The sequence below is a fragment of the Leptosomus discolor genome, chromosome 25, assembly GCF_034619465.1.
Source record: "Leptosomus discolor isolate bLepDis1 chromosome 25, bLepDis1.hap2, whole genome shotgun sequence".
Classification (NCBI taxonomy): Eukaryota; Metazoa; Chordata; class Aves; order Leptosomiformes; family Leptosomidae; genus Leptosomus; species Leptosomus discolor.
Window position 1 is genome coordinate 2,489,835 of NC_141415.1, and position 27,453 is coordinate 2,517,287.

At 53.9% G+C, this 27,453-nt stretch overlaps 6 protein-coding genes across 6 annotated transcripts; 3 read left to right on the forward strand and 3 right to left on the reverse strand.

Moving 5' to 3' along the window:
• Positions 1-839: 839 nt before the first annotated feature.
• On the reverse strand, positions 840-1,154 carry LOC147413670 (feather keratin 1-like). The gene has a single exon (XM_086477771.1). The coding sequence runs from the start codon at positions 1,152-1,154 to the stop codon at positions 840-842; it is 315 nt and encodes a 104-aa protein (XP_086333897.1).
• Positions 1,155-8,374: 7,220 nt separating this feature from the next.
• Positions 8,375-8,689, forward strand: LOC147413671 (feather keratin Cos1-2-like). Its single transcript, XM_086477826.1, has one exon. The coding sequence runs from the start codon at positions 8,375-8,377 to the stop codon at positions 8,687-8,689; it is 315 nt and encodes a 104-aa protein (XP_086333952.1).
• Positions 8,690-11,373: 2,684 nt separating this feature from the next.
• LOC147413672 (feather keratin 1-like) lies at positions 11,374-11,688 on the reverse strand. Its single transcript, XM_086478144.1, has one exon. The coding sequence runs from the start codon at positions 11,686-11,688 to the stop codon at positions 11,374-11,376; it is 315 nt and encodes a 104-aa protein (XP_086334270.1).
• Positions 11,689-15,304: 3,616 nt separating this feature from the next.
• LOC147413673 (feather keratin 1-like) lies at positions 15,305-15,619 on the forward strand. The gene has a single exon (XM_086478146.1). It carries the CDS (start codon positions 15,305-15,307, stop codon positions 15,617-15,619), a length of 315 nt encoding a protein of 104 aa, XP_086334272.1.
• A 4,484-nt stretch (positions 15,620-20,103) lies between these two features.
• On the reverse strand, positions 20,104-20,409 carry LOC147413674 (feather keratin Cos1-1/Cos1-3/Cos2-1-like). Its single transcript, XM_086478148.1, has one exon. It carries the CDS (start codon positions 20,407-20,409, stop codon positions 20,104-20,106), a length of 306 nt encoding a protein of 101 aa, XP_086334274.1.
• A 6,453-nt stretch (positions 20,410-26,862) lies between these two features.
• Positions 26,863-27,177, forward strand: LOC147413675 (feather keratin 1-like). Its single transcript, XM_086478192.1, has one exon. It carries the CDS (start codon positions 26,863-26,865, stop codon positions 27,175-27,177), a length of 315 nt encoding a protein of 104 aa, XP_086334318.1.
• Positions 27,178-27,453: the final 276 nt, after the last annotated feature.

A 27,453-nucleotide genomic window follows, 5' to 3' on the forward strand; every position in this document is an offset into this window, starting at 1 on the left:
AAGGGGACTTACAAGAAAGCCAGTGAGAGACATTTAATCAAGGCCTGTAGTGATAGGGGAAGGAGCAACAGCTTTAAACTCCAGTAGGGTAGATGTAGGTTGGACATAAGGAAGAAATTTGTTACCATGAGGGTGCTCAGACCCTGGAAAAGGTTGTGCAGAGAATGGTGGGATGCCTCATCACTGGGAGTGTTCAAGGTCAGGTCTGACGGAACGTAGAGTAATGCGATGTAGTGACAGGTTCCTTGCCCATGGCAGGAGGGTTGGAGGAGAAGATCTTTAAAGGCCTCTTCCAACCAAAACCGTTCTTCTCTGATTCTAAGATAAGACGGTTCTACAATAAGGCAGCCCACTGCACTGTGTCCCTCCCTTTGACAATGCTGTGCTTAGGATGGTTTGTCCTGGCCTCTCCTGGGAAGCTGGTGCCTACGTCTTGTCACTACCACATTCCCTCCTGACTACTTGCATCGCAGTGTTGAGCTTCCTGGGGAAAAAAAAAAGGTACGTGCAAGAAAGTGACTGGTTCTCCTTGAACTATGTCGGCTAATTCAATCCACACCCAAAGAGGCAGAGAGATTTTGGAAGCAGAGGGTCACTCAACGCACGGCGAAGCAGGCTCAATGCAAGGCTCTGTTGACAATCGGTGCAAAACGTTCCCCATAAAACCCCCTCCACCAAAAGCGCCCCTGAGGAACATCTCTCTGCCTGGGCCGCGTGGGAGAGTGTTTGTAAGGGAAAGGATGACAGAGAGCCGTGGATTGGGATGCAGTGGTACTTTAATGAGTCAAAAGAGGGGAATGAGGTCAATTCGAGTGGAGGCCTCGGTTCAGGGAACAGCTTTAGCAGGGGAGGCACGTCCTGCCACAGTAGCGGCTGCCGAGGCTGGAGAGGCCGAAGCCCCCAGAGTTGATGGGCACTCCCTCAGAGCTGAGGATGCTGCCAACGGCAGCGGAGGTGGAGGAGCCCACGGCGGTGTTCTGCGGGAAGGAGCTGAGGATGGGTCCGGGCAGGGTCACCACCACGGGGGAGGGCTGGATGAAGACATTGGAGTCCTGGCACTGCCTGACACAGGGCTCGTTGCAGCTGTTGGCCAGAGGGGTCGGGCCGCAGGGCTGGCAGGGCAGGCAGGGACGGCAGGGGTTGAAGCAGGACATGTCTTGAGGCTGGAGGTGCACCTGGGAGAGAAGGGGCAGAGGGAAGCAGATTATGGGAGATGGGTGAGGAACACACTGTCACACCACCACGAGGGAGACAAGGCGCAAACTGGAGAAGGGTGTTGGATGCTGCGTAGGGAGTTCCACAAGGACTGTCCTTTCCCTCAAATGAGCCCCACTAGGGTCAACTGAGCCCAGGGAAATCCCCACCGACCCGAATCCCAGGAGACACTTTAACCAGGCCTCAGCATCTCTCCATGTCACACCTTATACACACTACCCTCTCCTATGGTAAGCAGTTCCAAGATCCCGCTCTGGATAAAGGAGCATGTACGGTCTGAGAAATCACCGAGGAGAAGAAGAAAGGGCTTCAGACTCACCTTGTGCTCAAGGAGATGGAGGCAAGAGGAGCGGCTGAGAGAGTGAGGAGAAGGGCCCTCTTATATACTGCTCCTGCACCGCCCCAGGCGCACAGTCACTGCACGCGGGCAGTAATTTTCCAACAGACTCACCTGCAGAGCAAAATATCCTGCCTAATTACACAGGTTGTGGGGTTTTTCTGTCAACACTGCTATTTCGTTTCCTTCTTTCTGACATGCCCACTAGGCCACAGAGGCTTGTTTCAAGTACGAGGATGAGAAGCCCAAAGATTTCCTGGGCAGGAACACATGAGTAGAGGCAGAAGACAAACCCCAAGTGGAGCTGGGTACTTCCTCACTTCCTGATAGGTGTGCTGGGGCTCAGGACAACATCTTGTTCCTCCCACTCTGCTCACACCATGATGCACTTTGGCTGCAGGCTTTGGACACTGACCAGCAAGAGACTCACTGACCTGGCCACTTGTCCAAAACACGCTGACCATCCTGCAAGACCCCCAAGCTGTGGGAGTGCTGGCAAGATAGGCAAGTTGAGAGCAGTGGTGATTATGGCTTCCTGGAGGTGTGTACTCAGGTACAGTCCAGTGCTCAGAGCTTCTTTTTCTAGGGCAGGGATGGAGATGCCCTGGCCGGGGCAGGGGGGAATTCATCCCTGTGTGGGACACGGGCCTGCAGACAGCACGCACCCCTGGCTTGGACTCACGCCAAAAGGCTGACACGCACGGCCAATCCAAAATTAGAGTGTGAATCGGCGTGGGAAGGGTGAGTCTATCCCAGGAAGCTTGCCTACTGAAGGCATTCCCTCGCCCTCCTGCGAGGCATCCCAGCTGCCTGCATGGCTGCAGGACAGGGAAGTGCATCACCTCCTTGATGTAGTCCGAGTGTTGTTCTTGTACCCAGGGCCCTTCTGAGCATATCCCTTCCCTGAGCACCCTCAGGCACGTGGCACTGCAGGGTCCGGACAGCCCTCGCTCCTTGGGTGGTTGCGTGAAGTTTCCTTGCCTCTCTGCTGGTGCTGGGTTGTTGTCGAGGCTGGAGTCCTTTGGGGCATGGGGAAGGATTCATGCTGAAGCAGTCATGCTGAGAGAAGACGTACTGCCTGGAACACAGGGATACGTCCAAGCTGGAGAGGAAATGTTTTCTGCAACCCTTTCTTTCCTTCCTCGGAGCATTCAGGAGAGCTGTTCACCACAGTTGCATCTCCTTCGCAAAGAAGATGAGGCCTGTGTATCTGTTACCTTCCAACATCCAAGCCTCTCTCCCTTGCTGTTGCTGTCCCTATGAGCAGATCTGGCCAGAGTAGGTCTGTGAGCTCTAAGATCGAAGCATAGTTCTGTCCCCAGTCTGTACTGATGCAAGTGGTCCTTCCTTTCCATGTGCAGGACTTGCCATTTGTCCTTCTTGAATCACATGAGGCTCCTGTGGGCCCATTCCTCGAGCCTGTCTAGTTCTACCTGCATGGCAGCTCTGCCCTGGAGCACCTCAGCTGGTATGTAGGGATCGACTCTTCTCAGGCACTCTTTGATTTACTGGCCACTCACTGCTGGGAAGGCTGCCCCTCCTTCCTTCAACTTTTTCAGAGGGCACAGTGGCCTGCTCAACCTTGTAGGTGAAGACTTAGAGAGACACAGAGAGAGAGAGAGAGAGAGAGAAGGCCTTCACACTCCCCAGCCCCCTCTCTGTCCACTGTTCAGGAAATCAGCTGCCCCAGTCATCAGCGGACCCCGATTTTCCTCCATCAGTCTTTAGCTACTCTTGTAGGGGTTGATCTTGCTCTTAATGGTTTTCCCTGTTGCTCTTGATGCACCTTGCAAGACTCAAGGTAGGCTGAGCTATGGCTTTCGTAACAGCAGTGGAGGCGGCTCGTGGTGCTTTTTGCCTTTTTCTCAGGATACCCTTGCAAGACACAAAGCAGCGGAGCTTTCTTTTAATATTCCTTACTCTATCTGTGTGGCCCTTTCCTGGACATATCCGTATGGCAGAGCCCCTCTCATAGCAAAGAGTCAGTTTGACACATTTCAGGGCCATTATGGTCTCAGCAGTGCTGTTCAGAGAGGAGGGATCACCTTCCATGATCTGACAGCAACCCTCTTCCTAATGCATCCCAGGGTGCTGGCGGATGCCGATGCTGCAAGGGTGTGGCATTGCCCCATGATGTCCACCGGGGCTCCCGTCCCCAGCTGCGAAGCTGTTTTTCAGCCCACTGGCTCCAGCCTGTAGTGATGCATGAGGTTATTGCTCCCCTCTGAAGGACTTTCCATAAGAGGTTTGTGCATTTCGCTTGGCTGAACCTCAGGAAATTCCTGCCTTCCCATGTCTCCACACTCTCGGCATGCCTCCACGCAGCAGGACAGCTGTCTCCTGCATCAACACCCTCCTCCCCCAAGTGGTGTGTCTTCCATAGGCTTGCTGTGGGCACAATCCTTCCAGCTCTGCAGGCCGTTAAAAACAGGGTTTAACAAGAATGACACTAGCCTGGACCCCTGCAGTGCATCAAGAGTGAGTAGCCTCAACCTGGGCTTTGTGCCACTTGTCACAGCTCTTGGAGACCAGCAGCTGTGCCAGATCTCAATCCCATGCACTGCCCTCTTCCCAAGCTTGTCTTTCATCACTTAGTCTCTCTCTAAGGATTGTTACAGCAGACAGTGGCAAAAGCCTTGGTTAGATGAAATTAACCACATTTGCTGCACTTCCCTCATGCACTGGAGGCAGGCTGATCATGAAAGAAGGCCATGAGGTTGGTCAGGCCTGCTTTCCCCTCTGTAAATCCATGCTGACCACGCACAATCACCTTCTCATTCTCTCGTGTTGGGAAAAGTCTTCGGGATGATTTGCTCCATCAGCTTTGCAGGGATCGAGGTGAGGCTGACAGGCCCATCCTTCTCTGGCTCCTCCTTCACGCCCTTCTTGAAGACAGGAGGCCCACTGGCTTTCTTCCAGACCTCAGGTGCATGCCCTGGCTGCTGTGACGTCCAAAGGGAGGTGAGAGCAGCCTTGTAGTAACGCCGTGCCAGTCCGATCTGTTGAATTGTTCCCACCCCTGATCCTCCTCTACTGTGAGTAAGTCTTCCCTGCTCCAGATGTTCTGAGGAATGTCAGGAGCCCAAGTGCTTGACAGCAGCTCCTAACAGCAAAGGTGAAGGCCTGGTACCCTTGGAGTATGTCCACCTTTCCTGTATCCCCTGTCCTCAGGGAAGCCACCCTGTTCAACGCCGAGGCTGCCTTGACCCAAGCCCTGCTTTTGGTGCTGACCTACCTGGAAGAAGACTTTCTTCTTGACCTCCACGTGCTTTGCTTCAATGCCAGGTGGGCTCTGGCTTTCCTAACCCCAACCCTGCATACTCATATGTCCTGGCAACTGTTCTTCCCAGAGCAGAGGGCAAGGAGAGGAAGACAACTGAAACCATGGGCACAGGCTGGCTGCCCAGGGATGCAATGGGCAGTGAGGGCTGGAGTGAGCTGAATGAGAGGGAGGAGAGAGAAGCACGTGGCACGTCCTTAAAAAGAGGAGCCTTTGGGTGCTCTGCTGAGGTGTGCAGGGCAGGGCAGAGCTGGGCTCCTTGCTGCGAAACGAGTTGCAAACCATCGCACTTCACTGCCCCAAGCCAACATCCCCTGTCTGCTCGGGACCCCTCCAGCACTTGGGGGCACACCTTCTGCCTGCACAGACATGGAAGTGTTTTTATGAATACATTACCAACATAAAAAGAGCCAGGGAGATTCTCCTTCCTTTATTGGATCTGAGGGGGAACATTGTCTCCGAGAACGAGGAAAAGGCTGAGGTACTTAATGCCTTCTTTGCCTCAGTCTTTAATAGTCAGACTAGTTATCCCCAAGGTAATCAGCCCCCTGAGCTGGAGGATAGGGATGGAGTCCAGAAGGATTCCCTCGTAATCCAGGAAGTAGTAGTTAACGACCTGCTATGCCACTTGGATACTCAGATGTCTATGGGGCCAGAGGAGATCCACTTGAGAATTCCCAGGGAGCTGGCGGAGGAACTTGCCAAACCACTCTGCTGATCATTTATCAGCAATCCTGGTTAACGGTAGAGGTCCTGGAAGACTGGAAGCTTGCCAATGTGACGCCCATCTACAAGAAGGGCCAGGAGGAGGAGCCGGGGAACTACAGGCCTGTCAGCCTGACTTCGGTCCCAGGCAAGGTTATGGAGTGGTCCACCTTAGGTGCGCTCACACGGCAAGTGCAGGACATCCAGGGAATGAGGCCCAGCCAGCACGGGCTCATAAGAAGCAGGTCCTCTTTGACCAACCTGATCTCCTTCTATCGTCAGGTGACCCGCCTAGTGGATGAGGGAAAAGCTGTGGGTGTTGTCTACCTGGACTTCAGTAAGGCATTTGACACAGTCTCCCACAGCATCCTGCTGGAGATACTGGTGGCTCATGGCTCAGACAGGTGTACTCTTCATTGGGTCAGAAACTGACAGGATGGCCGAGCCCAGAGAGTTGTGGTAAATGGAGTTCAATCCAGTTGGCAACCGGTCACAAGTGGTGTTCCCCATGGCTCAGGTTTGGGGTTGGTCTTGTTTAATATCGTTATCAATGACCTGGATGAGGGGATCGAGTGCACCCTCAGTAAGTTTGCAGATGATATGAAAATTCAGTGGGAGTGTCAATCTGCTTGAGGGTAGAGAGGCTCTGCAGAAGGTTCTGGACAGGCTGGATCGATGGGCTGAGATCAGTTGTATGAAGTTTAACAAGGCCAAGTGCCGGGTCCTGCACTTGGTTCACAACAACCCCATGCAACGCTACAGGCTTGGGGAAGTGTGGCTGGAAAGCTGCCCGGCGGAAAAGGGTCTGGGGGTGCTAGTTGACAGCCGGCTGAACACGAGCTGGCAGCATGCCCAGGTGGCCAAGAAGGCCAACAGCATCCTGGCCTGTACCAGAAATTGTGTGATGAGCAGTAGTAGGGAAGAGATTGTGCCCCTGTACTCAGCACTGGTGTCCTAGGTTACAGAGTAAAATGTGCCCCCAAAAGTATTTTATTACCATCTTCAGGAGCTGTTGAGACCAGGTGGGGCGGTGCTCCCTGCCTCCCCCCTCTGGACTATCTCCTGTTAATGGCCCATCAAGGAATTGCCTCACGACTCCCCATCCCATTGTGAGATGCTCCGCCCGGGCGGGGGAAGGAGCCAAGCAGTCCATGCTAAATAAAAACTGAGATCTCAAACACCCTAGCAGCCTTCTTCCACTGGATTCCCAGAGGGTTTTTTTCCCCCACTGGAGTTCCAGAGGACAAGAGCTACCTATCTACCACCGGACCTTTGGAGGAAGACCAGACCCTTTTTTAAGACCGCTGCTTCAACAGAACTACCTCCATCGCTTCAGGAGGACTGCAGCCACCATCTTATCGGACTGCTACTGCCACCCTAACAGGGTGGCAGGTTGTATTTCTGACTCTGCCAGTGTAAACCAGTGGGTTGGGTTTTTTTCCTGCCTTGTGTTATATATATATAGTTATATATATATATATATATATATATTAGTAAAGAATTGTTATTCCTATTCCCCATATCTTTGCCCGAAGGCCCGTTAATTTCAAAATTATAATAATTTGGAGGGAAGGGGGTTGCATTTTCCATTTCAAGGGAGGCTCCTGCCTTCCTCAGCAGACACCTGTCTTTCAAACCAAGACAACTGGTGAGACCACACCTTGAGTTCTGTGTCCAGTTTTGGTCACCGCAGTGTAAGAAAGATGTTGAGGTGCTGGAGTGGGTCCAGAGAAGGGCAACAAAGCTGGTGAGGGGTCTGGAAAACAGGTCTTAGGAGGAGCGCCTGAGGGAACTGGGATTGTATAGCTTGGAGAAGAGGAGGCTGAGAGGAGACCTTGTTGCTCTCTACAGCTAACTAAAGGGAAGCTGTAGTGAGGCCAGTGTTGGTCTCTTCTCCCAAGCAACTAAGGACAAGAGGAAATGGCCTCAAGTTGTGACAGGGGAGATTTAGATTGGATATTAGGAAAAATTTCTTTACTGAAGGAGTGGTTAGGCATTGGAACAGGCTGCCCAGGGAGGTGGTGGAGGCACCATCCCTGGAGGTGTTCAAAAGATGTATAGATGTGGTGCTTAGGGACATGGTTTAGTGGTGGGCTTGGTGGTGTTAGGATAATGGTTGGACTTCATTATCTTAAAGGTCTTTTCCAAACAAAAGCATTCTATGATTCTATGACTAGGGTCTTACTTGGAATATCCTTGGGCATTTGCCCACACACATGAAAGGAGCCTGCATGGCAGAGCAGGCATGCCAGAAATGAGGAAATGAAATAGCAGTGTTGACGGAAACCAAAGTGAACCTGCGCCATTAGGTAGGATATTTTGCTTTGGAGGTGAGTCTGTTGGAAAATTACTGCCTGCGTGCAGTGACTGTGCGCCTAGGGCGGTGCAGGAGCAGTATAAAAGCGGGCCTTTCTCCTCACTCTCTTATCCACTCCTCTCGCCTCCATCTCCTTGAGCACGAGGTGAGTCTGAAGCCCTTTCTCCTCCTCTGCGATTTCTCAGATCGTATATGCCCCTTTGTCTGGAACGGGATCTTGGAACTGCTTGCTATAGGACAGGGAAGCATGCAGAAGGTGTGACATGGAGAGATGCTGAGGCCTGGCTAAGGTGTCTCCTGGGATTTGGGTCGGTGGGGATTTCCCTGGGCTCAGTTGACCTTGGTGGGGCTTATTTGAGGGAAAGGACAGTCATTGTGGAACTCCCTAAGAAGCATCCAACAACCATCTCCAGATTGTGCCTTGTCTCCCTCGTGGTGGTGTGACAGTGTGTTACTCACCCATATCCCTTGCTCAGCTTCCTCCTCCCCTCTCTCCCAGGTGTGCCTCCAGCCTCAAGACATGTCCTGCTACAACCCGTGCCAGCCCTGCCTGCCCTGCCAGCCCTGCGGCCCGACCCCACTGGCCAACAGTTGCAACGAGCCCTGTGTCAGGCAGTGCCAGGACTCCAATGTCTTCATCCAGCCCTCCCCCGTGGTGGTGACCCTGCCCGGACCCATCCTCAGCTCCTTCCCGCAGAACACCGCCGTGGGCTCCTCCACCTCCGCTGCCGTTGGCAGCATCCTCAGCTCTGAGGGAGTGCCCATCAACTCTGGGGGCTTCGGCCTCTCCAGCCTCAGCAGCCGCTACTGTGGCAGGACGTGCCTCCCCTGCTAAAGCTGTTCCCTGAACCGAGGCCTCCACTCGAATTGACCTCATTCCCCTCTTTTGACTCATTAAAGTACCACTGCATCCCAATCCACGGCTCTCTGTCATCCTTTCCCTTACAAACACTCTCCCACGCGGCCCAGGCAGAGAGATGTTCCTCAGGGGCGCTTTTGGTGGAGGGGGTTTTGTGGGGAACATTTTGCACCGATTGTCAACAGAGCCTTGCATTGAGCCTGCTTCGCCGTGCGTTGAGTGACCCTCCGCTTCCAAAATTTCTCTGCCTCTTTGGGTGTGGATTGAATTAACCGACATAGTTCAGTGACAACCAGTCACTTTCTTGAACACTCCTTTTTTTTTTTTTTTGTTTCACCATAGGCACTAGCTTCCCAGGAGAGGCCAGGACAAACCATCCTAAGCACAGCATTGTCAAAGGGAGGGACACAGTGCAGTGGGCTGCCTTATTGTAGAACCGTCTTATCTTAGAATCAGAGAAGAACGGTTTTGGTTGGAAGAGGCCTTTAAAGATCTTCTCCTCCAACCCTCCTGCCATGGGCAGGGAACCTGTCACTACATCGCATTACTCTACGTTCCGTCAGACCTGACCTTGAACACTCCCAGTGATGAGGCATCCCACCATTCTCTGCACAACCTTTTCCAGGGTCTGAGCACCCTCATGGTAACAAATTTCTTCCTTATGTCCAACCTACATCTACCCTACTGGAGTTTAAAGCTGTTGCTCCTTCCCCTATCACTACAGGCCTTGATTAAATGTCTCTCACTGGCTTTCTTGTAAGTCCCCTTTTTATATTGAAAGGCTGCCATAAGGTCTCCCCAGAGCAGGCTAGCAAACCCTGAACACCCTCAGCCTTTCTTCACAGAAGGGGCCATATAGCCCTCTGATCATTTTTGTCGCCCTTCTCTGGACCATGTCTTTTTTGTACTGGAGACCCCAGACTGCACAGTGTTCCAGGTGGGGTCTGACAAGAGCGGACTAGGAGTGGAGAATCACCTCCCTCCACCTGATGGCCACCCTATTTGGACACAGCCCAGGATGCGCTCGGCTTTCTGGGCTACAAGCGCACAGTGCTGGCACGGGCCCAATTCTGCAGCCTCCGGTATCTTCAAGACCTTCTCTGCAGGGCTGCTCTCAACCATTTACCCTCCAGTCTGCATTGATATTGGGGATTGCCCCAACCCAGGTGCCAGGCCTAGCTCTTGGCCTGCTTGAGGTTCCTGACTTTCACCACATGGGACCATTCCTCCAGCCTGTCAAATCCCTTTGGACAGCATCCCTTGTCTCAAGAGTATCATCAACTGCGCCCCTCAGCTTGGTGTCATGCAGAAACTTGCTGAGGGTGCACTCAATCCCACTGTCTATGTCACTGATGAAGACAGGAGATAGTATTTGGTCCCCGTACGGGCTGGTGAAGGACACCAGTCAGCACTGGTTTCCGCTTGGGCCTTCAGCTGTTGACTGTAACTGTTTGGATGCAGCCCAAGAGCCTTTGGGGCACTGTCAGTCGCAGGTGAGGAAGGCCTCCACGACTCCACCAGAGCCCCTGGCCATCAGGTCATGCTTTGCTGAGCCTCTGCCCACATGCGCTCCCTTGGCCTCGGTGCACATGCTGCGGAAGAGGCACATGGCCACTGCTGACGCTGGTTGAGAAGCCTGGGCTGTGGAAGGTCCTGGGAGGGCAGCAGCCCCACAGGCTGCTGGGAAGTGGACAGGTGGAGAGAGGAAGAGAGGGGAGAGGAGGGGCGGCAATTCCTCTTGCCCTGGCTGCCACCGTGCTGGGGGAGGAGGCTCGAGTAGCAAATGGCCCCAGAGGGCAACAGGAGAGGGAATGGGGGAACCGGGCTGTTCTGGCGCTGGCTAGGATGGAGGTCATTGCCTTCACAGCAGCCCATATGCTGCTGTGCTCCAAACGCATGGCAAAAACAGGGGAGGTAAAACACCAGAGCTTTAGATATTGCTGCACAGTGCTTGCACAGCATCAAGGCCGTCTGTCTTTCTCTCTTTGCACCCCTCGCAGTGGAGGTTAATGCTGGGCAAGTCGTGGGAGGGGACACAGCCAGGATGAATGACCTGAATTGACCAAAGGGCTATGCCATGCCACGTAGCATCGTGCTCAGCAGTAAAACTGTGGGCAGTCCTTCCAAAGCAGTCGTTCTTCAGAAAATGGGGGCTGGACTAGACGATCTTTCAAGGTCCCTCCCAACCCCTAACATTCTGTGATTCTCTGAAGTGCCTGGACATTAGTCTGCCGGTGCTAGGTGGCGGGCAATTGCCTTTGCGTCACTTGGTATTTCCTCTTTTGTCCCTTGCCCTCTTACACTGTCCTGATCTTTACCCAATGTTGTTTCACGCTCTTGGTTTGCCAGTTCTCACCCCATCCAAATGAGACAGTGGATAGAGAGAACAGCTGGTGAGTGCTTTGTTGGGGTCCACACACCACACAGACCCGCAGGCAGTGCATGTCCTCCTTGTCCTGCCTCCTTCCCTGTGTGCCCAGATCTTCTTGGAAATGTTTCTGGAGAGAGGCAGGCAGTGAAAGACTCCAGGGAGGAAGAAAGGCAGTGAGTGCAGAGAGATTTGCAGTCGACCAAGGCAAGCTGGTATGCAGTGGTATTTAATGAATCAAAAGAGGGAAATCAAATTAATCCGAGTTGAGGCCTCAGTTCAGGAAACAGCTTTAGCAGGGGAGGCACGTCCTGCCACAGTAGCGGCTGCCGAGGCTGGACAGGCCGAAGCCCCCAGAGTTGATGGGCACTCCCTCAGAGCTGAGGATGCTGCCAACGGCAGCGGAGGTGGAGGAGCCCACGGCGGTGTTCTGCGGGAAGGAGCTGAGGATGGGTCCGGGCAGGGTCACCACCACGGGGGAGGGCTGGATGAAGACATTGGAGTCTTGGCACTGCCTGACACAGGGCTCGTTGCAGCTGTTGGCCAGCGGGGTCGGGCCACAGGGCTGGCAGGGCAGGCAGGGCTGGCACGGGTTGTAGCAGGACATGTCTTGAGGCTGGAGGTGCACTTGGAAGAGAGAGCAGGGGGAGAACAAAGCACAAGGGGTTGGTTGAAGAGCAGCCTGTCACCCCACCATAAAAGACACCCTTTCCTTAATCCAAAGGAGCCCCACCAAAAGTGACAAAGACCATGGAAGTTCCCACCCACGAAAACCTCAGGGGACACCTTGGTCAAGACCAAATGCCTCTCAATGCAACAGCTGCTCCATTCCCTCTTCCATGGCAAGCAGCCTCATGACACAGCACAGGACAAAGAGACAGCCATGTCCCGAGAAATTCTAGAGGAGGCAAAGGACGAGGAGGAGGAGGAGGAAGAAGAGGAGGAGGAAGGGGAGGAGAAGAAAGGCTTTCAGACTCACCTTGTTCTCAAGGAGATGGAGGCGAGAGGAGGGGATGAGAGAGTGAGGAGAAGCACCCTCTTATATACTGCTCCTGCACCGCCCCAGGCCCACAGTCACTGCACACGGGCAGTAATTTTCCAACAGACTCACCTCCAAAGCAAAATATCCTGCCTAATGGCGCAGGTTGTGTTTTGGTTTCCGTCAACACTGTCATTTCACTTCCTCATTTCTGACATGCTCACTAGGCCAAGGAGGCTCCTTTCAAGTCGGAGGATGAGAGGCCCAAGGATATTGTGGGCAGAAACACATCAGTGTTACAGGTACAAGATGGTGCCTGCATGCTGGAGATGCCTGTGCAGATGGAGGACATGGGTCTCAGGAAATATGTGGAGGTTGTTTTCACACCCCTGTGCAGGAAGGTGCGCACGTCTTCCCCCCAATGCAATCCTCTCCTGAGTGCCCAAAGGCTTCTGCGAATGAGGACGTGCCGCATCCTTCTCCCTCCCTGCCTGCCTCCCTGCTCGCTCCAGCCGTCACTGATCATTACCTCTCTAGGCAGGTGGGCCATGCTACTGCTTTCAAATGCCTTCGCCCATGGAAAGCTTCTCTTTCCTGGGGACGTTTGCTGGTTTCTTTGGCAAAGTCGTTCTGTCTCGTGGCAGTCTCTGGGGGTCCCAAAGCAGTGACGTCAGCAGGCTTGCAGAAGGACGTCATCGCCCTCCCCAAAACCACGATTACTCAACAAGACCTGTGGAGTCAGGTCCCTCCTCACTACATGAGGGGTGTGTTGGTGCTCAGGACAGCATCTTCTTCCTCAGACTCTCCTCACGCCACCCAAGCACCATGGCCGCATGCTTTGGACATTGACCTGCATGACAGACAAATGTCGGGCCACTTTTCCATCTTCCTCCTCTGCAGCTCATCCCTCCTTCCACATTCAGGATGCTGCCTTTTGGCATTGTTGCTCTGCCTCAGGTAACCCGCTTAGCCAAAGCCGGTGTGCTGCTACACCTGAGTATTAGCTGGACTGTTCTCACTCTTGGACCATGAGGTGCCTAAGGTGCTGACAGCTTTTCTGAGCTCATTTTTGCTTCACCGCTGCCTTCACGTCATCTTACCTACCAGCTGCCTCACTGGGCAAAAGTTGGCTTGCCTGAAGGCCAGGAGTTGTAGTCTGCTACACTCTTTCCTTCCTGTCTTCGGCTCCAAAACTCCAGCGTTTCTCAGGAGTTTCCCATACTTCGTTATGACCTATTGCTAAGAGGCATGCCTCGGGGCCTTCTTTCCTCCAGGCTGAACAAGCCCAGCTCCCACAGTCCCTCCTGCCTCAGTGGCTCCAGTCACTTCCTGGGCTCTGTGGCCCTTTGCTGCACTCCCGCCACTATGGCCATGCCCGTTTTGTACCAGGGAGCCACAAACTGGGCACGGTTCATGGCAGATGTGGTCTCAGTAGTGCTGAGCCAAGAAGAAGCACCACCTTCCATGATCTGATAGCAAACCCCTTCCTTATGTGGCCCAGGACGCTGTCAAATGCCGTTTTCTCACGGGCACAGGCCTGCCTCACGGTGTCCACCAGGAGCCACGTCCTCTGCTACAAAGCTCTTTGGGAGCCCATGGGCTCCAGCCTGTAGTGGTGCAGGAGGTTCTTTCTCTCCTGCTGCAGAACTTTGCACAGAGGGCTTAAATACTGGTGGACCCGGTCTGGTCCCCAGGAGTGAGTGGCCAGCAGCTGGACGTTGTGCCACTTATTCCCAACTCTTGGAGACCAGCAGCCATGCCAGATCTCAACCCCATGCACTGCCCTCTTCCCAAGCCTGTCTTTCATCACTTGGTCTCTCTCTAAGGATTGTTACAGCAGACAGTGGCAAAAGCCTTCATTAGATGAAAATAACAACATTTGCTGCACTTCCCTCATGCACCAGAGGCAGGCTGATCATGAAAGAAGGCCGTGAGGTTGGTCAGGCCTGCTTTCCCCACCATAAATCCGTGCTGACTACTCACAATCACCTTCTCATGCTTTCATGTTGGGAAAAGTCTTCTGGGATGATTTGCTCCATCAGCTTTGCAGGGATCGAGGTGAGGCTGACGGACCCGTCCTTCCAGAGCTCCTCCTTCATGCCCTTCTTGAAGGCAGGAGGCCCACTGGCTGTCTTCCAGTCCTCAGGTGCATGCCCTGGCTGCTGCGATGTCCAAAGGGAGGAGAGAGCAGCCTTGTAGTGACACTATGTCAGCCAATCGGTTGGAATGTCCCCACACCTGATCCTCCTCTCCTGCAGGTAAGTCTTTCAAGTTCCAGATTTCTGAGGAATATCACCATCCTCACCTAGCAAGAGCAAACCCTGCCAATAAGGACCAAGGCCAAGGACCTTGGATGTCCCCTGCCTTTCCTATATCCCCAGTCCCAAGTGAAGCTGCCCCATTCTGTGCTGTATCTGCGTTTGGCCAAGCCTTGATTTTCCTGCTGACCTACCTGGAGGAAGAAATCCTTGTTGTCCTCCACATACTTTGCCTGATTGAATGGCAGGTGGACACCTCCAGCACTTAGGAGGCATCTTGTGCCTGCACTGACACAATCCTGAACAAGCAGTCCTTGGGCCTCTCATCCCGACACATGAAAAAAGCCTCTATGGCAGAGAAGGCATGTCAAAAATGAGGAAATGAAATGGCAATGTTGACAGAAACCAAAACACAGCCTTTGCCATTAGGCAGGATATTTTGCTTTGGAGGTGAGTCTGTTGGAAAATTACTGCCTGCGTGCAGTGACTGTGGGCCTGGGGCGGTGCAGGAGCAGTATATAAGAGGGCGCTTCTCCTCACTCGCTCAACCCCTCCGCTCACCTTTATCTCCTTGGAAACAAGGTGAGTCTGAAGGCCTTTCTCCTCCTTCTCCTCTTCATCCTCATCCTCCTTTGGAATTTTTAAGCACATAAATGCCTCTTTGTCCTACACTGGTTTTCGGAGCTGGATGTTATGGGAATACGAAAGGGGTAGAAGTTGTGGCGTGGAGACAGCTGGGTCTTGGCTGAGGTGTCTACCAAGCTGTGGGTTAGGTGAGGACCTGCATGAGATTGGTCAATCTTGGCAGGGCTCATCTGGGCTGAGTGGACAGTAAAGCCCATGGACCTCCCTAAAATGCTTCCAGCTCTTGTCTCCAGCTCATGCTTGGATCCCTTGTTGTGGTGCGACAGGATAATTCTCACCTACCCCTCACGCTCTGCTTCCCCCTGCTCCTTCTCTCCCAGGTGCACCTCCAGCCTCAAGACATGTCCTGCTACAACCCGTGCCAGCCCTGCCTGCCCTGCCAGCCCTGTGGCCCGACCCCGCTGGCCAACAGCTGCAACGAGCCCTGTGTCAGGCAGTGCCAGGACTCCAATGTCTTCATCCAGCCCTCCCCCGTGGTGGTGACCCTGCCCGGACCCATCCTCAGCTCCTTCCCGCAGAACACCGCCGTGGGCTCCTCCACCTCCGCTGCTGTTGGCAGCATCCTCAGCTCTGAGGGAGTGCCCATCTCCTCCGGGGGCTTCGGCCTCTCCAGCCTTGGCAGCCGCTACTGCGGCAGGAGGTGCCTCCCCTGCTAAAGCTGCTGGCAATGGCCCTGGGGAAGGCCCCCGCGCACCCACAAGATGGTACCAGACTGGGGACGGAGCATCGGCTTGTTGCTTCCAGAGGGGCTGAGGAAGCCCAGCAGCCCTCGCAAAAGGACGGTCAGCCTGGGCTCTCAGGAAGCACAGGTTGCGCCTGACTTTCCTCTGTTCCACTCCTTTTTCCTTTCCCTGTTCTTGTTCTCTTGTGCTCCCTTGGGCTGGAAGTCCCACAAAACCAGCCTAGGGTGGATCTGCTGGCCCTGCTCCCTCTGCAGGGCAGGCAGATGGACACCTGGTGGGATCACAGCCCCGGCCATGGGGTGCAGACTCCTGTCTGCCCCTGGTGCTCCCTGCACTGGGGCCTCTACTCCATTTTTGACTCATTAAAGTTCTGCTGCATCCCAGCCCACGCCTCTGTATCACCTTTTCCTTTGCTGGCACTCTCCCAGGGTGCCCAAGGAGAGAGATGTTGCTCAGGGGTGGTGCTGGGAGGCGGGTGTTGGGGATGGTTGTGCAGAGATTGTCAATACAGCTTTGCATTGAGTATGCGTAGTTGTGAATTGGGTATACTCTCTGGTTTCCAAACATCTGTGCCCGTGTTGGGTATTCCAGGACAGAATGACCCAATGTAGTTGGTCACTACCATCACTTTGTTGTGTGCACCTTTTCCTTTTCCTTGGTAAACTCAGCATTTTGAAGCAAGCAGTCAGGTATGGGAGGGATGAATATGTTAGTGACAAGGCAGAGGCAATACCTTCCCAGAGAGCCCAGGAAAACCTACCTGAACCACAGCATCGAGATCTAGAGTTGCAGGGTGAGGAGAAGACCAGGTGGAAAATAAAAGCATGAGAACAGTAAGGAAACTTACTGCCACAGCATCTATGGGAAAACATTGTTCCAACACCTGGGGTCCACAGGTCTTGTGGTCTCTTCTAGCTGGTGCAGCAATGCTTTTTGCTTTCGTTTCCTTCCACAGAACAGTCAGCAGAGCTCCTGCACGCTGCCTGTCTGCTCGGATGGGAAGCCAAGCCCCTCCCTCTCATTGCTGGCCCTATCCCCAGTGGGCAAAGGCTCAAATAAGTGGTCCTGGGACCACAGGGTCATAGCACAATCAAGTTGGAAAGGACTTCCAGAGGTCATCGGGCCCAACCCCTTGCTCCAAGTTCAGTCAGCCATGAGTGTCCAAGGAGGGCTACTGCATAACCTCCCCAGGCAACCTGTTCCACTGCTTGATTCTCTTCTTGGTGAATACCATTTTCCACCCATTAAGTCCAAAACTCTCATCTTTCAACGTGACCCAAAAGCCTCTAGTCCTCCAATCACGCACTACCACAGCCTGGATCGGTCTTCCAGTTGACTGCACAATAGTTACTCCAAAGCTGCTCTTAGGTCTCCCACTAAAGCCTTCTCTTCACGCTCAGCAAGCCCTCTGCCCTCAGCCTCTCCTCCCCACCCAAGTGCTCAAGCCTTCTCACCATCCTGGCCACCCTTCACTCAAGTCACTCCACTTGCTCAAGGTCCTTCTTTCATTACATCTTCCTTGCATTAGAGCAATGTTCTAGATGCCAGCAGGTTAATGCCGAGCAGAGCAGAACAGACACTACCTCTATCTCCTAGCTCAGCTCCTGCTTATATTGCCCACGATGTTGATGACCGTTCTTGGTGTCTGGGAACAGTGCTGGGAGTCACAACTATTTTGATGGAGTTACTTCAAAAGCACCTTTCCCTGGCCCTGCTTTTGGGTTGAGGCATCTCAGGGGCTGAAGGATGGGTGGTGACACAGGGTTGGTTGCTACCGAGCCAGTTGCCACTCGGGGCTCTGGGCAGACACGTGTCATCTCGCCCAGCTGTGTCCTGCTGCGGTTCAGCAGCTCCCCTTCCTCAGCTGCAAGCTCTCTTTAGCCTTGGCTACTGGTCATTCCACTGCTTTGGAGAGCGCCTGGACAGCCCTTTGACATACTCAGATCACATCCGCTGCACCTCTTCCTGCCTTGTGTCTCTCCCTGACTCCCACAATCCAGAAACATTCCCAGGAAGCCCTGGGCACACACAGCAAATGAGCAGGGCAACGAGGACATGCACAGGGACGGTATGGTGCGTTGACATGACAAGCACTGAGCACCCAACACCTATTTTCTCAACCTGCTGTCCCAGTGGGAAGGAGAGAGAACTGGAAGAGGAAGACCCCCCAAAAAACCATTGATAAAGGCCACAGCAGTTTACGTGGCGAAGGGAAAAAAGAGAAAAAAACAAGCAACGCAAAGGCAATAACCCACCACCTAGCACGAGCAGACCAATGTCCAGCCATTTTCTGAAGAACAGCTGCTTTGGAAGGACTGCCCACAGTTTTACTGCTGAGCATGATGCTACGTGGCATGGCATAGCCCTTCGGTCAATTCAGGTCATTCATCCTGGCTGTGTCCCCTCCCACGACTTGCCCAGCATTAACCTCCACTGCGAGGGGTGCAAAGAGAGAAAGACAGACGGCCTTGATGCTGTGCAAGCACTGTGCAGCAATATCTAAAGCTCTGGTGTTTTACCTCCCCTGTTTTTGCCATGCGTTTGGAGCACAGCAGCATATGGGCTGCTGTGAGGGCAATGACCTCCATCCTAGCCAGCGCCAGAACAGCCCGGTTCCCCCATTCCCTCTCCTGTTGCCCTCTGGGGCCATTTGCTACTCGAGCCTCCTCCCCCAGCACGGTGGCAGCCAGGGCAAGAGGAATTGCCGCCCCTCCTCTCCCATCTCTTCCTCTCTCCTCCTGTCCACTTCCCAGCAGCCTGTGGGGCTGCTGCCCTCCCAGGACCTTCCACAGCCCAGGCTTCTCAACCAGCGTCAGCAGTGGCCATGTGCCTCTTCCGCAGCATGTGCACCGAGGCCAAGGGAGCGCATGTGGGCAGAGGCTCAGCAAAGCATGACCTGATGGCCAGGGGCTCTGGTGGAGTCGTGGAGGCCTTCCTCACCTGCGACTGACAGTGCCCCAAAGGCTCTTGGGCTGCATCCAAACAGTTACAGTCAACAGCTGAAGGCCCAAGCGGAAACCAGTGCTGACTGGTGTCCTTCACCAGCCCATACGGGGACCAAATACTATCTCCTGTCTTCATCAGTGACATAGACAGTGGGATTGAGTGCACCCTCAGCAAGTTTCTGCATGACACCAAGCTGAGGGGCGCAGTTGATGATACTCTTGAGACAAGGGATGCTGTCCAAAGGGATTTGACAGGCTGGAGGAATGGTCCCATGTGGTGAAAGTCAGGAACCTCAAGCAGGCCAAGAGCTAGGCCTGGCACCTGGGTTGGGGCAATCCCCAATATCAATGCAGACTGGAGGGTAAATGGTTGAGAGCAGCCCTGCAGAGAAGGTCTAGAAGATACCGGAGGCTGCAGAATTGGGCCCGTGCCAGCACTGTGCGCTTGCAGCCCAGAAAGCCGAGCGCATCCTGGGCTGTGTCCAAATAGGGTGGCCATCAGGTGGAGGGAGGTGATTCTCCACTCCTAGTCCGCACTTGTCAGACCCCACCTGGAACACTGTGCAGTCTGGGGTCTCCAGTACAAAAAAGACATGGTCCAGAGAAGGGCGACAAAAATGATCAGAGGGCTATATGGCCCCTTCTGTGAAGAAAGGCTGAGGGTGTTCAGGGTTTGCTAGCCTGCTCTGGGGAGACCTTATGGCAGCCTTTCAATATAAAAAGGGGACTTACAAGAAAGCCAGTGAGAGACATTTAATCAAGGCCTGTGGTGATAGGGGAAGGAGCAACAGCTTTAAACTCCAGTAGGGTAGATGTAGGTTGGACATAAGGAAGAAATTTATTACCATGAGGGTGCTCAGACCCTGGAAAAGGTTGTGCGGAGAATGGTGGGATGCCTCATCACTGGGAGTGTTCAAGGTCAGGTCTGACGGAACGTAGAGTAATGCGATGTAGTGACAGATTCCCTGCAGGAATGGCAGGAGGGTTGGAGGAGAAGATCTTTAAAGGCCTCTTCCAACCAAAACCGTTCTTCTACGATTCTAAGATAAGACGGTTCTACAATAAGGCAGCCCACTGCACTGTGTCCCTCCCTTTGACAATGCTGTGCTTAGGATAGTTTGTCCTGGCCTCTCCTGGGAAGCTAGTGCCTATGGTGAAACAAAAAAAAAAAAAAGGAGTGTTCAAGAAAGTGACTGGTGGTCACTGAACTATGTCGGTTAATTCAATCCACACCCAAAGAGGCAGAGAAATTTTGAAAGCGGAGGGTCACTCAACGCACAGCGAAGCAGGCTCAATGCAAGCCTCTGCTGACAACCAGTGCAAAATATCCCCATAAAACCCCCTCCACCAAAAGCACCCCTAAGGAACATCTCTCTGCCTGGGCCTCTTGGGAGAGTGTCTGTAAGGGAAAGGATGACAGAGAGCCGTGGATTGGGATGCAGTGGTACTTTAATGAGTCAAAAGAGGGGAATGAGGTCAATTCAAGTGGAGGCCTCGGTTCAGGGAACAGCTTTAGCAGGGGAGGCACGTCCTGCCACAGTAGCGGCTGCTGAGGCTGGAGAGGCCGAAGCCCCCAGAGTTGATGGGCACTCCCTCAGAGCTGAGGATGCTGCCAACGGCAGCGGAGGTGGAGGAGCCCACGGCGGTGTTCTGCGGGAAGGAGCTGAGGATGGGTCCGGGCAGGGTCACCACCACGGGGGAGGGCTGGATGAAGACATTGGAGTCCTGGCACTGCCTGACACAGGGCTCGTTGCAACTGTTGGCCAGTGGGGTCGGGCCGCAGGGCTGGCAGGGCAGGCACGGGTTGTAGCAGGACATGTCTTGAGGCTGGAGGCGCACCTGGGACGAAGAGCAGGGGGAAGCAGAGCAGGGAAGAAGGGTGAGGAACATTCTGTCACACCACCATGAGAGAGACAAGGCACAATCTGGAGACGGGTGTTGGATGCTACTTAGGGAGTTCCACAACGACTGTCCTTTCCCACAAATGAGCCCCACCAAGGTCAACTGAGCCCAGGGAAATCCCCACCGACCCAAATCCCAGGAGACACCTTAGCCAGGCTTCGGCATCTCTCCATGTCACACCTTCTGCATGCTTCCCTGTCCTATAGCAAGCAGTTCCAAGATCCCGTTCCAGACAAAGGGGCATATATGATCTGAGAAATCGCAGAGGAGGAGAAAGGGCTTCAGACTCACCTTGTGCTCAAGGAGATGGAGGCGAGAGGAGTGGATGAGAGAGTGAGGAGAAAGGCCCGCTTTTATGCTGCTCCTGCACCGCCCCAGGCGCACAGTCACTGCACGCGGGCAGTAATTTTCCAACAGACTCACCTCCAAAGCAAAATATCCTGCCTAATGGCGCAGGTTCACTTTGGTTTCCGTCAACACTGCTATTTCATTTCCTCATTTCTGGCATGCCTGCTCTGCCATGCAGGATCCTTTCATGTGTGTGGGCAAATGCCCAAGGATAACCCAGGTAAGATGATGGAGTCATACAATCGTAGAATGCTTTTGTTTGGAAAAGACCTTTAAGATCAAGTCCAACCATTATCCTAACACCACCAAGCCCACCACTAAACCATGTCCCTAAGCACCACATCTATACATCTTTTGAACACCTCCAGGGATGGTGCCTCCACCACCTCCCTGGGCAGCCTGTTCCAATGCCTAACCACTCCTTCAGTAAAGAAATTTTTCCTAATATCCAATCTAAATCTCCCCTGTCACGACTTGAGGCCATTTCCTCTTGTCCTTAGTTGCTTGGGAGAAGAGACCAACACTGGCCTCACTACAGCTTCCCTTTAGTTAGCTGTAGAGAGCAACAAGGTCTCCTCTCAGCCTCCTCTTCTCCAAGCTATACAATCCCAGTTCCCTCAGGCGCTCCTCCTAAGACCTGTTTTCCAGACACCTCACCAGCTTTGTTGCCCTTCTCTGGACCCACTCCAGCACCTCAACATCTTTCTTATACTGTGGCGACCAAAACTGGACACAGAACTCAAGGTGTGGTCTCACCAGTGCTGAGTACAGGGGCACAATCTCTTCCCTACTACTGCTCATCGCACTATTTCTGGTTCAGGCCAGGATGCTGTTGGCTTTCTTGGCCACCTGGGCATGCTGCCAGCTCACGTTCAGCCAGCTGTCAACTAGCACCCCCAGATCCTTTTCCGCTGGGCAGCTTTCCAGCCACACTTCCCCAAGCCTGTAGCGTTGCATGGGGTTGTTGTGAACCAAGTGCAGGACCCGGCACTTGGCCTTGTTAAACTTCATACAACTGATCTCAGCCCATCGATCCAGCCTGTCCAGAACCTTCTGCAGAGCCTCTCTACCCTCAAGCAGATTGACACTCCCACTGAATTTCATATCATCTGCAAACTTACTGAGGGTGCACTCGATCCCCTCATCCAGGTCATTGATAACGATATTAAACAAGACCAACCCCAAACCTGAGCCATGGGGAACACCACTTGTGACCGGTTGCCAACTGGATTGAACTCCATTTACCACAACTCTCTGGGCTCGGCCATCCTGTCAGTTTCTGACCCAATGAAGAGTACACCTGTCTGAGCCATGAGCCACCAGTATCTCCAGCAGGATGCTGTGGGAGACTGTGTCAAATGCCTTACTGAAGTCCAGGTAGACAACACCCACAGCTTTTCCCTCATCCACTAGGCGGGTCACCTGACGATAGAAGGAGATCAGGTTGGTCAAAGAGGACCTGCTTCTTATGAGCCCGTGCTGGCTGGGCCTCATTCCCTGGATGTCCTGCACTTGCCGTGTGAGCGCACCTAAGGTGGACCACTCCATAACCTTGCCCGGGACCGAAGTCAGGCTGACAGGCCTGTAGTTCCCCGGCTCCTCCTCCTGGCCCTTCTTGTAGATGGGCGTCACATTGGCAAGCTTCCAGTCTTCCAGGACCTCTACCGTTAACCAGGATTGCTGATAAATGATGCAGAGTGGTTTGGCAAGTTCCTCCACCAGCTCCCTCGGAATTCTCAAGTGGATCTCCTCTGGCCCCATAGACATCTGAGTATCCAAGTGGCATAGCAGGTCGTTAACTACTACTTCCTGGATTACGAGGGAATCCTTCTGGACTCCATCCCTGTCCTCCAGCTCAGGGGGCTGATTACCTTGGGGATAACTAGTCTGACTATTAAAGACTGAGGCAAAGAAGGCATTAAGTACCTCAGCCTTTTCCTCGTTCTCGGAGACAATGTTCCCCCTCAGATCCAATAAAGGAAGGAGAATCTCCCTGGCTCTTTTTATGTTGGTAATGTATTCGTAAAAACACTTCCATGTCTGTGCAGGCAGAAGGTGTGCCCCCAAGTGCTGGAGGGGTCCCGAGCAGACAGGGGATGTTGGCTTGGGGCAGTGAAGTGCGATTTGCAACTCGTTTCGCAGCAAGGAGCCCAGCTCTGCCCTGCCCTGCACACCTCAGCAGAGCACCCAAAGGCTCCTCTTTTTAAGGACGTGCCACGTGCTTCTCTCTCCTCCCTCTCATTCAGCTCACTCCAGCCCTCACTGCCCATTGCATCCCTGGGCAGCCAGCCTGTGCCCATGGTTTCAGTTGTCTTCCTCTCCATGCCCTCTGCTCTGGGAAGAATAGTTGCCAGGACATATGAGTATGCAGGGTTGGGGTTAGGAAAGCCAGAGCCCACCTGGCATTGAAGCAAAGCACGTGGAGGTCAAGAAGAAAGTCTTCTTCCAGGTAGGTCATCACCAAAAGCAGGGCTTGGGTCAAGGCAGCCTCGGCGTTGAACAGGGTGGCTTCCCTGAGGACAGGGGATACAGGAAAGGTGGACATACTCCAAGGGTACCAGGCCTTCACCTTTGCTGTTAGGAGCTGCTGTCAAGCACTTGGGCTCCTGACATTCCTCAGAACATCTGGAGCAGGGAAGACTTACTCACAGTAGAGGAGGATCAGGGGTGGGAACAATTCAACAGATCGGACTGGCACGGCGTTACTACAAGGCTGCTCTCAACTCCCTTTGGACGTCACAGCAGCCAGGGCATGCACCTGAGGTCTGGAAGAAAGCCAGTGGGCCTCCTGTCTTCAAGAAGGGCGTGAAGGAGGAGCCAGAGAAGGATGGGCCTGTCAGCCTCACCTCGATCCCTGCAAAGCTGATGGAGCAAATCATCCCGAAGACTTTTCCCAACACGAGAGAATGAGAAGGTGATTGTGCGTGGTCAGCATGGGTTTACGGAGGGGAAAGCAGGCCTGACCAACCTCACGGCCTTCTTTCATGATCAGCCTGCCTCCAGTGCATGAGGGAAGTGCAGCAAATGTGGTTAATTTCATCTAACCAAGGCTTTTGACACTGTCTGCTGTAACAATCCTTAGAGAGAGACTAAGTGATGAAAGACAAGCTTGGGAAGAGGGCAGTGCATGGGGTTGAGATCTGGCATGGCTGCTGGTCTCCAAGAGCTGTGACAAGTGGCACAAAGTCCAGGTTGAGGCTACTCACTCTTGATGCACAGCAGGGGTCTAGGCTAGTGTCACTCTTGTTAAACCCTGTTTTTAACGGCCTGCAGAGCTGGAAGGATTGTGCCCACAGCAAGCCTATGGAAGACACACCACTTGAGGGAGGAGGGTGTTGATGCAGGAGACAGCTGTCCTGCTGCGTGGAGGCATGCCGAGAGTGTGGAGACATGGGAAGGCAGGAATTTCCTGAGGTTCAGCCAAGCGAAATGCACAAACCTCTTATGGAAAGTCCTTCAGAGGGGAGCAATAACCTCATGCATCACTACAGGCTGGAGCCAGTGGGCTGAAAAACAGCTTCGCAGCTGAGGACGGGGGTCCCAGTGGGCATCATGAGGCAGCGCCACACCCTTGCAGCATCGGCATCCGCCAGCACCCTGGGATGCATTAGGAAGAGGGTTGCTGTCAGATCATGGAAGGTGATCCCTCCTCTCTGAACAGCACTGCTGAGACCATAACGGCCATGAAATGTGTCAAACTGACTCTTTGCTATGAGAGGGGCACTGCCATACGGATATGTCCAGGAAAGGGCCACACAGATAGAGTAAGGAATATTAAAAGAAAGCTCCGCTGCTTTGCGTCTTGCAAGGGTATCCTGAGAAAAAGGCAAAAAGCACCACGAGCCGCCTCCACTGCTGTTACGAAAGCCATAGCTCAGCCTACCTTGAGTCTTGCAAGGTGCATCAAGAGCAACAGGGAAAACCATTAAGAGCAAGATCAACCCCTACAAGAGTAGCTGAAGACTGATGGAGGAAAATTGGGGCCCGCTGATGACTGGGGCAGCTGATTTCCTGAACAGTGGACAGAGAGGGGGCTGGGGAGTGTGAAGGCCTTCTCTCTCTCTCTCTCTCTCTCTGTGTCTCTCTAAGTCTTCACCTATAAGGTTGAGCAGGCCACTGTGCCCTCTGAAAAAGTTGAAGGAAGGAGGGGCAGCCTTCCCAGCAGTGAGTGGCCAGTAAATCAAAGAGTGCCTGAGAAGAGTCGATCCCTACATACCAGCTGAGGTGCTCCAGGGCAGAGCTGCCATGCAGGTAGAACTAGACAGGCTCGAGGAATGGGCCCACAGGAGCCTCATGTGATTCAAGAAGGACAAATGGCAAGTCCTGCACATGGAAAGGAAGGACCACTTGCATCAGTACAGACTGGGGACAGAACAATGCTTCAATCTTGGAGCTCACAGACCTCCTCTGGGCAGATCTGCCCACAGGGGCAGGGGCAGCAATGGGGAGAGACTTGGATGTTGGAAGGGAAAAGATACACAGGCCTCATCTTCCTTGCGAAGGAGACGCGTCTTTGGTGAACAGCTCTCCTGAATACTCCGTGGAGGGAAAGAAAAGGTTGCAAAAACCATCTCCCCTCCAGCTGGGACTCGTCTCTGGGTCCCAGGCAATATGCCTTCTCCTGGCGTTAGGCTTCAGTACACATCCTTTCCCATGTCCCAAAGAAATCCTCAGCCTGGAGCACAAACCCAGCACCATCGGAGAGGCGAGGAAAGTTCCTCCAGCTCCCCAAGGACTGAGGGCTGTCAGGACCCTGCAGTGCCATGTCACTGAGGATGCACAGAGAAGAGGCCTGGGTACAAGAACAACATTCGGACTACATCAAGGAGGTGATGCACTTCCCTGCCCTGCAGCCATGCAGGCAGTTGGGACGCCTCGCAGGAGGGCAAGGGAATGCCTTCAGTAGGCAAGCTTCCTGGGATAGACTCACCCTTCCCACGCTGATTCACGCTCTAATTTTGGATTGGCCGTGTGTGTCAGCCTTTTGGCGTGAGTCCAAGCCAGGCCTGCGTGCTGTCTGCTGTCTCCATCTCTGCCCTAGAAAAAGAAGCTCTGAGCACTGGGCTGTACCTGAGTACACACCTCCAGGAAGCCATAATCACCACTGCTCTCAACTTGCCTATCTTGCCAGCACTCCCACAGCTTGGAGGTCTTGCAGGATGGTCAGCGTGTTTTGGACAAGTGGCCAGGTCAGTGAGTCTCTTGCTGGTCAGTGTCCAAAGCCTGCAGCCAAAGTGCATCATGGTGTGAGCAGAGTGGGAGGAACAAGATGCTGTCCTGAGCCCCAGCACACCTATCAGGAAGTGAGGAAGTACCCAGCTCCACTTGAGGATTGTCTTCTGCCTCTACTCATGTGTTCCTGCCCAGGAAATCTTTGGGCTTCTCATCCTCGTACTTGAAACAAGCCTCTGTGGCCTAGTGGGCATGTCAGAAAGAAGGAAACGAAATGGCAGTGTTGACAGAAAAAAACCCACAACCTGTGTAATTAGGCAGAATATTTTGCTCTGCAGGTGAGTCTGTTGGAAAATTACTGCCCGCGTGCAGTGACTGTGCGCCTGGGGCGGTGCAGGAGCAGCATATAAGAGGGCCCTTCTCCTCACTCTCTCATCCACTCCTCCGCCTCCATCTCCTTGAGCACAAGGTGAGTCTGAAGCCCTTTCTCCTCCTCCTCGGCAATTTCTCAGATCATGTATGCCCCTTTGTCCAGAACGGGATCATGGAACAGCTTGCCATAGCACGGGGAAGCATGCAGAAGGTGTGACATGGAGAGATGCCGAGGCCTGGCTAAGGTGTCTCCTGGGATTTGGGTCGGTGGGGATTTCCCTGGGCTCAGTTGACCTTGGTGGGGCTTATTTGAGGGAAAGGACAGTCATTGTGGAACTCCCTACGCAGCATCCAACACCCTTCTCCAGTTTGCGCCTTGTCTCCCTTGTGGTGGTGTGACAGTGTGTTCCTCACCCATCTCCCATAATCTGCTTCCCTCTGCCCCTTCTCTCCCAGGTGCACCTCCAGCCTCAAGACATGTCCTGCTTCAACCCCTGCCGTCCCTGCCTGCCCTGCCAGCCCTGCGGCCCGACCCCGCTGGCCAACAGCTGCAACGAGCCCTGTGTCAGGCAGTGCCAGGACTCCAATGTCTTCATCCAGCCCTCCCCCGTGGTGGTGACCCTGCCCGGACCCATCCTCAGCTCCTTCCCGCAGAACACCGCCGTGGGCTCCTCCACCTCCGCTGCCGTTGGCAGCATCCTCAGCTCTGAGGGAGTGCCCATCAATTCCGGGGGCTTTGGCCTTTCTGGCTTTGGGAGCCGCTACTGCGGCAGGAGGTGCCTCCCCTGCTAAAGCTGCTGGCAATGGCCCTGGGGAAGGCCCCCGCACGCCCACAAGATGGTACCGGACTGGGGACGGAGTATCGGCTTGTCGCTTCCAGAGGAACCAAGCAAGCCCAGCAGCCCTTGCAAAAGAACAGGGCCAGACTGGGCGCAGAAAGCACGGCTCATGCCTGACATTGCTCTCTTCCGCTCTCTCCTTTCCCTCCCATGTTCTTGTTCTCTTGTGCTCCCCCAGGCTGTGAGCCCCACAAAACCAGCCTAGGGTGGATCTGCTGGCCCTGCTCCC

Bases quoted from the DNA above. Each gene is read 5' to 3' on its own strand.
- LOC147413670 (XM_086477771.1), bottom strand. From the start codon at position 1,154: ATGTCCTGCTTCAACCCCTGCCGTCCCTGCCTGCCCTGCCAGCCCTGC.
- LOC147413671 (XM_086477826.1), top strand. From the start codon at position 8,375: ATGTCCTGCTACAACCCGTGCCAGCCCTGCCTGCCCTGCCAGCCCTGC.
- LOC147413672 (XM_086478144.1), bottom strand. From the start codon at position 11,688: ATGTCCTGCTACAACCCGTGCCAGCCCTGCCTGCCCTGCCAGCCCTGT.
- LOC147413673 (XM_086478146.1), top strand. From the start codon at position 15,305: ATGTCCTGCTACAACCCGTGCCAGCCCTGCCTGCCCTGCCAGCCCTGT.
- LOC147413674 (XM_086478148.1), bottom strand. From the start codon at position 20,409: ATGTCCTGCTACAACCCGTGCCTGCCCTGCCAGCCCTGCGGCCCGACC.
- LOC147413675 (XM_086478192.1), top strand. From the start codon at position 26,863: ATGTCCTGCTTCAACCCCTGCCGTCCCTGCCTGCCCTGCCAGCCCTGC.